The sequence below is a fragment of the Drosophila willistoni genome, assembly GCF_018902025.1.
Source record: "Drosophila willistoni isolate 14030-0811.24 chromosome XL unlocalized genomic scaffold, UCI_dwil_1.1 Seg141, whole genome shotgun sequence".
NCBI classification, from domain to species: Eukaryota; Metazoa; Arthropoda; class Insecta; order Diptera; family Drosophilidae; genus Drosophila; species Drosophila willistoni.
In genome coordinates this window covers 7,483,789-7,495,080 of record NW_025814052.1, presented here as the reverse complement: position 1 = coordinate 7,495,080, position 11,292 = coordinate 7,483,789, and the positions used below count along the sequence as shown (strand labels likewise).

The window sequence follows — 11,292 nt, the reverse complement described above, 5'->3', positions numbered from 1 at the left end:
ACTAAAAAGTTTTATGATTTTGCTAACATGACAGGTCTTGGATTATTTCAAGTATTGAATCATTCAGCCAGCCAGCCAGCTAGCCAAACATTTATCCATCTATCTATCCACCCATTTAGCCCACTGGCAAGTGTTTTCTGTATTCTGGCAAAAAAACAATCAAAAAACCATCGTTGAAAGCTATAAAAACCATTAAGAATGAACATTAAATGGCAATCGAACATGAAGTATGTAGTAGAATTGCTCAAATGGTCGGTATTTTGATAACGAATTGCCTTTTGGGTTGATTTAGGTAAGTATTTAAATAGATATATAAATATATATATGTATATAGATTGTAGCATCAATTAAACTGGCATTTAAACTTAAAATACAAAATAAACAGAAACCAAATGGAAATTTGTAAAAGTAAAAGCAGAAAAAAACAATAAGAAGGCAAACCAGAAAAACAGCGCATTTAAATTGCCGTGCTAATTGCTCAAACGGTTATAATTGTTAGCCAGTTCGACCCAGATTGAACTAATTGCCAAGTGAGACAGATTTCCTTAGTCATTATATTGACAACCAGCCATAGGCCAATATAGATTTTCAAAAAAGACTTCGATTTCAGAATATATCTCTCGCTTCACTTTGCTTTGATATTACATCAATTGCTAAACAAAGTAGTCAAGAATAGGTTGAAAATTAATACTAAATCGAAAGTAAATTACTTTATTACCTATTATTTTATTATCTCGACAGAAGTATTTTTATTTTTATTATGTAGAAAAACGATAACAAATATGTAAAAAACTAAAAATTAAGAAAAACATCTAAATTATATTATCAAAAAACCATCATCGGTATTACATTATTTAAAAACCATCATCAAATTTGCAGAGAAATGTATTAAATATTAATAATGACAAACAGAGCTTGAACAAAAACAAAAACAACTAAAAACTGTGTAAACTAATACAAAAAGCCACAAAAAAAAAATACAATGATTTAGTGAAAGTAAACATTAAAAAAGAAACAGAATAAAGAAACAAAGAAACAATAAAAACTGTTCAAAAATTCATTCAAATTGTTTTCTAATAAAGCAAATAAAAACAACATAAGAACTTATTTCCAAATGAAAACTTTATTTAGTATCTAAATTCTCTCAATATAACAGGATGAACCCAATTTTGTGTATCGCTAACTCAACAATGACGTATACGCACTGTATGCCAATAATTACACGAATTAAACGATTACAAAGAATATAATTAAAATGGAAAATTATTATAATTAATGATGAAAGACCTGAATTGTGTTTTTTTATTGCCATTAAACGATCAAATTATTTTTAAATCATTGGCTTATATTCTAAGAAAAGCAGTTCTAAATAATTTGTATAAAAAAAACACTTTAGGTATATCAATTTCGTCATGATTGACACAAAATCAGTCATATTGGTTTTGCCAGACAAGCCATTACTAATCTAAGATTAAATATATCTAGATTACAATGAACTTATAAAATTCTTTATACATTAATCTAATTACCGTAAAGCACAAAATATATTGATAAAATTAACGTGTAAACGCAAAAAATTATTATTTGGAAATCTCTCAAACATATGTGATGATAACGGGCATGGTCAGCTTATCAGCATACTAATCTATTCAGACATAGCCGTATATAAAGGCCGTTGGGATGGGAAACATTTATTATAATACAATATTAAGCTTCGTCGACAGCAATATGGCTAACATTATTGCTGCTCTGTCATTTATTTTTTTTAGTTTATCCCCAATTGGGGCTACACAAACTGTATTGGACCTGGAGCCAATATCTGCTAAAGACGTTAATTTTCATAAACTCATGAAGTTGCGTCCTCTGGGTGTGGAGTTTGGGGAATACTTTCAAAACACTTCGGCCTTACCAGACATACCCAACATGCAGGATCTGCAGTGTTTAGCCGACCTAACTAAGTGGACGAGCAGCATTACTTCAGGCAAATATTGGGCTCTAAAAAGTGAGTACTTCACGTGAAGGTAAATTGAAGGGGCATTAATCTAACTTCCTTTTCTAGTGATTGACTCCTGGGGATCAATACCATCGGGCTATTTGCATGGAAGTTGTTATGATATGGGCAACTTTGATGAATGCCTGGGAATCAACAAAGTGATTACCTCTACTCACAGTATAAAGGGAAAATACTGCTTTATGGAATTACCAATCGCGAAATATATTCTTGGTGTAGATTTCAGCTCTTCCAATATGAAAATTGCTTCTTGTTTTCCGGCTTCGTGTTCGGGCCAGCTAATGGATCGTTTTTTGGGCACAATGTTGCAACGTTTAATTGGATTGGAGAATGCCAATGGTTTAGTTACCATAAATGAAAATAGTTGCCAAACAAAGGATAGCCAACCATACGATGGCCTCACAATTTTCCTTATGTAAGTGATGTTTCCAATTACATACATAGAATAATGGTTTTTAACACTATATATTTTAATTTTTTTTATTTAGTGTGATTTTATCGCTTTTTGCTTTGGCTACGATCCTGGCCACCCTGTATGACTATTTTCTGTGCAAAAATCAAGGTAAGCAGATAGCTTTAATGTCACATCACATGCAATAACAATTGATTTTTAGAACAACTCCATCATGTCGTGAAGATTTTCTCAGCACGGGCAAATTCACGTGTCGTATTTCGTATAGTGGAACCGTCTACGAATCCAAATGTTATAGATTGCCTACATGGCCTACGATGCATGTCCCTTATCTGGGTCGTATATAGCCATGAATACATATTTAGTATGATGGCACCGAATCTTAATCAATATGCATTAGTTTGGGTGAGTGTAAAATGAATTGCCAATGTTAAAAGTTGGACTTGAAATTTACAAGTGACCTTTATTTTTTACAGTGGTTTGAACATCCATTTACCAGTTTTATATTGGAGGGATTCTTTTCTGTGGATACATTTTTCTTTATCAGTGGCCTGCTGTTGGCCATGATTAGTCTAAGATCTATGGAAAAGTAAAGTTGTGTGATCTTTATTCTAGACTCTGTCTGACTAATCGTATTCTTATAGACTTAAAGGTAAAATCAACATTCCTTTGATGTACTTGCATCGCTATCTTCGGCTAACTCCAATCTTGGCAATAGCCATTTTGGTATACTGGAAGCTCTTACCCCGTATGGTCAGGGGTCCTCTATCGGATCAAGGTTTCTCCGATTATTCTGTGTGCGAGTGGAATTGGTATAAAACGTTGCTTTATATTCAGAACTATGCTAGTACGGACCTGGTTAGTAGTCAAAAAACACAAAAAAGAAAAATTAATTTCCCTCATGAGCTAAACTGTTTTTTCTAATAGTGTGTGCCGCATTCGTGGTACTTGGCGGTCGACATGCAGCTCTATATTATCTCACCCATTCTACTGATTGCCGTCTACAAGTGGGGCAAGAAGGCGGCAGGTGGAATTGTTATCCTGATACTTTTGCTTTCTGCCTGCCTTTTTACCACAATGCTCCTGGGAGATTTGTCCCGACAGTTTAAGTAAGCTATAGAACTTTCGATCACAAAATGTCAAATATATAAATAATACAATTCTCACACTTACGTTTTTTTTTTTTAGAAATAACGAGCATGCAGCGGAGGCGCAACAGAAGCTATACTTTTCCACCCATACACATGCCGCTCCCTGGTTGATAGGATTTCTTTTTGGCTATTTCCTGCACTTGAAACGTGGCCAAAAATTTAATTTAAGCCGGCCATATGTATGGCTGGGTTGGTTACTATGTCTTGCCATGATCTTCACCTCGATCTTTGCCCTTTACCCATATGTCAAGTGGGGAAAACCCGCCTTGTCCATTCTGGGCGAGGCATTTTATTATACACTGACGCGCATCGGCTGGCCATTGTCCTTGTGTTGGGTAGTATTTGCTTGTATGCAAGGATATGGTGGGTTGGCCAATAGTTTTCTCTCCTCGCCGCTTTGGCAGCCATTATCAAGGCTCTCCTATTCGATCTACATTTGGCACATTTTCGTGCAGGAGATCAATCACAGGCGAATCCAAACAGTAACTTTTTTCTCAGACTATGAAGTGGTAAGTTGCTTTTATCGATCATTTTACGATTTCTCTTGTTTATGTTTATGTGTTTTGTTCGTTTTTTTTAGATGTTGCAGTTCTGGTCGTCGTTTGGCTTCGCAGTTATAATGTCATATGTGATGTATATTGCAGTTGAAGCACCTTTGGGTGGAATAGAGTCTTTACTAATGCCCAATAAAAAGCCAAAACCTCATTCTAAGGAAGAACCGACTGAACCGAAAGATAATAAACCTAAGGAGGGAACCACTGATACCTCTTAATAGGCACTTTAGTTATATTATTTAGATTATTACAAGCTGCTTGCAGTGCCTCAGATATGATTAACTTATGACCCTGATTTTATTACAAATGACTCACTACATATCAATAATAAATATACATATGTACTTGAATTCCCATGAACTGAATGTACATAACGTAAGTTAATTGTGATTCTTTTTACTATGTAATCAGACAAGAAATGAACAGATTATAAAATTAGAATTCTATTTAAAATTGAGGTACTACCGAAAATTGAAAAACAACGAGTTAAGTATCGCACTTCAGATTAATCGCTTATATTAACTGGAAACCCTCAAACAAACTGATAACTTGGACTTGGCCCTACATGTTAATCTATTGAGACATGGCCGTTTATTATGTATGTATAACGATTGATAAGATCGAGAAAAATTATCACAAAAATAATACATATTATCAGTGGTCTTAACTGGAACTAGATGTTCAAAGCAACATCTGGTCTATCGTATGTATATTGGACTTTGAGCGTCTAGTTTGCAATTATTTTCAAAACATTTCGGCCTAACCCAATCAGCAGTGGTGCTTGGTTTTTTTGGGGGCCAGATTATAGAAATGGGTTCTTGCGACAACCCGATTTGAGCAGATTCTAGGCCACCGATGTGAGATTAATGTCAATGTGGGATGCATTGAAACCAAAAGTCCATCTTTTACTGCATCATTGTAGACACTGACGAACTAAACGAAAGGAAATCCATGCTACGAAAGTCTGTCTTGGTGTCATCACGTGGGAAACCAGTGTCATATAATGGTATTTCAGGCATAAGCTGCCAAAATTCCACTTAATGTCGATGCCAGTGATAACCCCAAATGCTGGTTACATAATTGCCAAAGATTCAGTCAAAATCCGACCAAGCTATCTACTAAGAAAATTAAACAAGGCTTGGATAAAAACAATTGGCATAGAGTTAAGTTTTTCTTAATCTTAGCAAAATAAAGAAAGTTCCTGTCCTCTGCAAAAGGCGCCAACTTGGCCAGTTCTACCACTTTCATTTTTGATTAGACTCAATCATCGTTTTACTTGTCGAGTTCTACTATCTAGCATATAGACGTGTAAATACATGAAGAAATCATTTAATAAATGATCATATATGAACATATATGCAAATATATGCTTCAGTTTTGGTATATACTTAATGACTTTGTTTGGCAACAAAATCAATGTTCGTGGTTAAGTGCAAATTAAAAAGGTTTAAAATGAAGTCAATTTCGAAATATGTACATGCAAATTTTTACAACTATTTAGTTTCATTTTAGGCCAACACATACACATATTTACATACATATTTGCGAAAAGATGCTTTACCCATTTTATGCCGTGTGCGAAATTCGATTTGTTATCTAAATGGCGAGAATATGTTATTTTTGGCAATCTGCATACATTTATATTGGCATATATGGCATAGTGGCTTGTAAATCGCATAAAAACCAAGCAAATATGCTAGCCGAAAACTGTGGCTGACGAAGGAGCCAAGCTATCCTTCGACACATGAAGCCAATTATTCCATTTGCCTTGCACGCACGCCCACACATACACACACACACACACACACACACACACACACATCTCTGGCAACCGCTTATGGGGAAAAATTAAATCAAAATCTTTATTAAAACATTTTATGCAAATGAATAAATAAGCAAGACCAGTGACAAGAGGCTAAGAAGGAAGGGAACTGAAGACTGACTGAGAACTGACTGACAGCAAAGAGTCAGTCAGTTAGACAAACACACAGAGAGAGAAAGAGAGAGAGAGAGAGTGCGACAGACAGACGAACAGCAAGAAGTGGCAAGAGGCAACAGTTACACATATTTACATAAATATTACAAGGCTATTACCTAGGCAAATATTACACTCTGTGTGTGTGTGTGTGTGTGTGTGTATGTCGACAATACATACATATGTATGTATGTGTGTGTGTGCATTACAATAATATGAAAATTATTTGTAATGTAATTTCAACTTAATAAATTCTCATACACCTAAGTGTTTAAACAGAGAAGGCAAGGTGGGCACAGGTGAGTTGGGGGTACAACGGTAAAAGCTTGCAATTATGAAAGCAAGACAAGGCGAGCAAGAAGTATAAAGAAAGAGCGGGGTAAAGCATGACTATAGGCGACACTCAGGAAGCAGAAGTTGGGCCAAAGTGAATTTGCATAAACGTATGAAATTTTAATATTTACGACAAATTTTCAACAACTCTTGGTGCCTATATAGATCCCCCCCACCCATCCCCACAGTTGCCAACATTGCCACCTTTATCAAATAATTGTAGCTACAACTCAGCACACATTTTGTGCAGCATACTTTTCAGCGCTTACTGGCCGAGTATGTGAGAAAGAACGTTCGAGCAGAGAAAGAAAAAGTTTACTCAGCCTGTGCCTATGCTTGCCATCTACCTGGCTGTGTGTATGCGTGTTCGTGTGCCTGCATGTGTGTGTTGTGGGTGTGACTGTGATGACAATGTTAAAGTGCCTTTCCTCGAGTCTTCAATCGCTTAGAGGCTAACTAAATTGAGTTACAACCAAGTTGACAGTCCACACAGCTGAGTGTATAACCCATACCATCTGATAATTTCTTTTGAATTTCCCTCTCTATCTCTTTCACTACTTCTCTTCTACGCTCTCTGTCACTCTCTTTCTCTCTCACTTGCCCTCAGACTTAAAAGTAATTGCAGATATGCATTTAATCAGTATGATATACCAATTTATCCAGTCACAGACTTAATATAAATTGTATTCATATTTCTGTAACTTATTGCAATAAACAACTCTAGCTATACCCTAGCCGATAATGATTCCTATAGTTTGCTCATTAATTTTGTTACCAGCAAAGTTTTTGTTCCCAAAAAAACGTTTTACCCATTTGCCAACCCAATTGACTTTTAATTAAAACCAAAATATTGTTTTGTCTCATTTGCTTTATCTGTAAGGGTATTGGAAATTCGATGCAATGCAATTACCTTTTTACATTCCTTTCATTATAAATTTTAATGGGCTAATTAACTGTTTCAGCAACAGGCAGCATAATTTAAAGGTCTCCAAATGGAAAATATTTACCATATTTTTTCTCTTTTATTGCTTTTTATTGCCTTCTGTAAATTAATTGAATGCATTTTTCGCATGAATTCAGCAACTCATACGAATATATACATATATATATATATAAATACATGTATGTATATGTAGGTACAGCTCTGTACCTATAGACATTTTCGATCTCTTCACATGAGTGTTTTATTTTTGTCGAGATGTAATTTTTTGTTCGTTTTCTTACTACGTTTTGTAACCAAAGTAGAAAGTTCCCTGGACAAACATTGCATACGAAATTGAGAAAGGCATTGCAATTGTGTATAGACAAAGGTTGGGCAGAGAACGGGCGTGGCAGAGTAGATATGGAGGATGTGGAGGCAATGGAGGACGGAGTGAGGTAGTGTCAGTTGTCCCACATTATGTTACACAGTTTCGTCGTCTTCTTTAGCATTTACCTCACGTAGCCTGTTCGCACAAAACTTTCTTTGTATCTGCATTCGCACCTTGTTTGTTGTCCCCCGCCTCCTTTGTTGACTCCAACACCATCAGCATCTATCCATGCCCCGTCCATTCCCTGCATCCGCGCACATATCCATTATGAGACGGAAAATAGTGGAAACTTCATTGCATGCGGCTGCTGTTGCTGCTTTTGCTTTCGGTTCAACTGCTCCTATTTGCTCTTCCTGCTATCGTCTTATCGCATTTGCAATGTGATATTTATTCTGCCAACTATTTACTGCCCTACAGGAATTGTTAAAGAGCTATGTTGGAAAATTTGAGTCAAAAGTTTTTTAAGTAGCTCAACTAGTTTGAAAACTAAAAGTCATCTACATAGACTTATTGTACGTTGGACATTTTGAAGGCACATGCCCTGCAACCGGAAGTCGATCAAATTGGTAAATGGATCGAATTTGACTCTATCCTATAATTCATTCCTCGTAAATCTTTGACAAAGAAAATATACCACATCTAGATGTTGTTAGTAGTTGATAAAATGGGTTTTCATCTTGGCCGTTAATCTTTACGAGCTTCTTAGACATTTCCCGCCTTCTTAGTGTTTTTTTTTTTTTGGTAAATTATTGAGTAATATTTCGAAAAAATTGACGGCTTTTCTCCTCTATGGCTCCTCTACTTATGTATATACATTGTGGGACTTATAGTCATTCCAAAACTTCTTAGCGTCTTTAAGCAACTCCCCGCTCAATAAAAAATAACAAAAATCACTAGGCAGATGGCAAGCTCATGGAATGGGTAAGAGAAAATGAAGAATTATTTCACTTAGATTGAATTTTAAGCTGTTGATGTTGATAAAGTTGAAAGGCGGAAAGATTTTTGCCACCTCACCGCCACACTTAGAACCAACACCCAGTCCCACTCTAGACAGAGAATTGGCGTCTCTATTTTCCCCCCTCTTCAAAAGAAAATACCTACTTATTGCCTGGTCCAACTCCTATTGAAGCAGCTTCTGCTGCTCCATCTTCCACTCCAGCTATCCATCCCTCCACTCCTCCACCCCTTCGCATTGCCTGTCATTGTCAGTCGTTAGTGTGGGAATGGGCTGAATGTCTGGGCTTGATTTTGTTTTAGTATTACTCAAACCAAATCCCCCTTTCCCCATCCTGTGTACGTTACGCTTTCGCTTAGTTAAGCCGCGTTACCATCAATTCGCCCCTCCGCTATCGTCTGCTATCTGCCTCGTGTTTATTTTGCCAACATGTGGCAAAATTATTTCCGCTCAAAAATCCACTTCCGGCAAAGATTTTTCGCCGTTTCGATGGTGTTTTTTCTTTTGTTTTTTCTTTATGGATTTTTGTTTTTTTTTTTTGTTTTAAGGGGAATTGAGTAGAAAAAATCCATAATAAACCATCATCAGCTTTGCCTGCATATGACACAAAAGCAGCCAAGAAAACAAACAAAATATATAAGTGTAAGAACAAAAAATCAGACAATAAATAACCTAACAAAATGGCAACAGACAAACCAACAAAAAAAAATGTAGAAAACTTCTTCTGTTTGTCAAATTGTCACAGAGAAATTGAATAAAGTTTTCTTCTTCTTGGTTTGCCTTTTCGTTGTTGTTTGTTCTTTTGGGCCACCTGTTGGCAAATTGTAAATGGAAAAATTTCGTTTTTTCATGTAGATTTTCTGTTTGTCTTTTTGTTCCATATCACAAGGAGTGCCTATAACGGGTTTATGATCAAACAGAGTTGCCAAAATCAATCATTGCTGATCAAATATTACTGATAAGTCATCAAGTTGACATACAAATAGTCTAGTGATAGGTAGAATAAGGAATCGTGCGGATAAATAAATATCGGAGAATAAGTTCACCTAAATAACGTGTTTTTTTTCGTAATCTTCAATAGTTTGTAAGTCGCTTAAAAGTATGACATATGAGTTGATGAATTCCTATTTTCGGTTTGGGTTGTGTGTTTACGGTTCTTCAATCCTTTTATTTAATATTTAAATGATACTTTAAGCTAAAGTCGGTTCTCTCCATCTGTGTTCTCCATCAGCCATTCACTCGTTTCTTGCTATCTCTGGTGTGTTTTCTTTCATTATTAAACAGCACTTAAACCACAGGCCAACTACCCGGTTAGCCAGTGCCTTCAACTTTCACACGCTTTCTGCCTACACATCCACCAACATATACCACACACACACACACACACACACACACACACACACACACACACACACACACATACATATGCGACTCGGCATACACTCCTCTTCTCAGTCTGCCCACGCGACTTTAACCGTTCCCATTTACCGCCCACAATCATTTTGCATCTTGCGTTGTAATATTACGTTGAAGCGCAAAATATCATTTCCGTTCCCATTAATTAGGGGAAATGAATGTGCATCGTAAGCTGAGAACAGTTGGCAGCGAAAGCATTCCCAGTATATTTAACACTCTCTTAAACGGAATTTGCGCTCTCTTAAATTGAAAAACAGTGTAACAGTCAGAAAGGAGAAAGACATTAATACTGGGTACAGATGTGCCAAATTATCAGACTTGGCTTGAAATATATATAGAAGTTCTAAGAATGAGATGGATTTGTGGAATAATTCTCATAAAATTGATAACAAAACACTTAAATGCTTCAAAGAAACCATAATTGTTCTGAGTTTTTGTTTACTTGTTAGCAATATTTTTAAAAAGATCCCGTAATACTCTGCAATTTTTGAATGCTGAAACAGTTTCACCTACTACAAAAATACTGAGTTTAGTTTTAAGAGCTGCAACCCCTCCATTCACTGTGCTTCAACAGTTTTGCCTAGTTTATTTTCATCCTTTCATTAAGTTGGCCTTTGTGAAGGATAATTAGATAAAACGCCTCCGCACGAAAATGCAAGAGGCTCACAACACAAAACACTGGACAGTCCAGGCATTTAGTTGGCCCAACCCGCTATTTTGCCTGCTAATGCCACTACAGGTGCATTTCGCTTTTAGTTCGTCAGCTGCACTTTAATTGGATTAGGCTTACACTGATGCATGTGGCATGTGCCACCCTTTTTAGTTTGTTAGAGATAATCCCAAAATAGAACTAATATTTGGAGAGACACTCAAATGCCTTTTGCCAGCTAGGCATAAAAATCAATGCCATAAAGTATGCATCAGCATATATTCACAAAATAGTCACATTTTGAGCATTTTTAAGTGTTTTTTTAGATTGTTTATAAACAATTTTCTACCTACTATTTTGCTTCTTAGTTTCTTTTTTTCTACTCGCTATTGCATACTTCACGGGGCCAATTTTCTTCATACGCAATTGCTTGGAGTTCGTTTTATGTATATATGTATCAAAGGAAATAACTATCTATAACTAAAGTAAACTAACTTATCATAATCATAGTTTAATTTCTTTACGC

At 36.0% G+C, this 11,292-nt stretch overlaps 1 protein-coding gene across 1 annotated transcript; it reads left to right on the top strand.

The window, feature by feature from the left end:
* Nucleotides 1–1,827: 1,827 nt before the first annotated feature.
* On the top strand, nt 1,828–4,478 carry LOC6649191 (nose resistant to fluoxetine protein 6). Its single transcript, XM_047011304.1, has 9 exons — nt 1,828–2,002; nt 2,060–2,426; nt 2,500–2,573; nt 2,626–2,828; nt 2,900–3,012; nt 3,068–3,281; nt 3,351–3,532; nt 3,612–4,083; nt 4,155–4,478. The coding sequence occupies exons 1-9, from the start codon at nt 1,849–1,851 to the stop codon at nt 4,344–4,346; spliced, it is 1,971 nt and encodes a 656-aa protein (XP_046867260.1). The 5' UTR covers nt 1,828–1,848; the 3' UTR covers nt 4,347–4,478.
* The last annotated feature ends 6,814 nt before the right edge of the window (nt 4,479–11,292 follow it).

Excerpts from the sequence above, each read along its gene's own strand:
- LOC6649191 (XM_047011304.1), top strand. The coding sequence starts at position 1,849 with ATGAAGTTGCGTCCTCTGGGTGTGGAGTTTGGGGAATACTTTCAAAAC. Across the intron at positions 3,013-3,067 it reads AGTCTAAGATCTATGGAAAA|ACTTAAAGGTAAAATCAACA; the intron begins GTAAAGTTGTGT and ends GTATTCTTATAG. Across the intron at positions 3,533-3,611 it reads GATTTGTCCCGACAGTTTAA|AAATAACGAGCATGCAGCGG; the intron begins GTAAGCTATAGA and ends TTTTTTTTTTAG.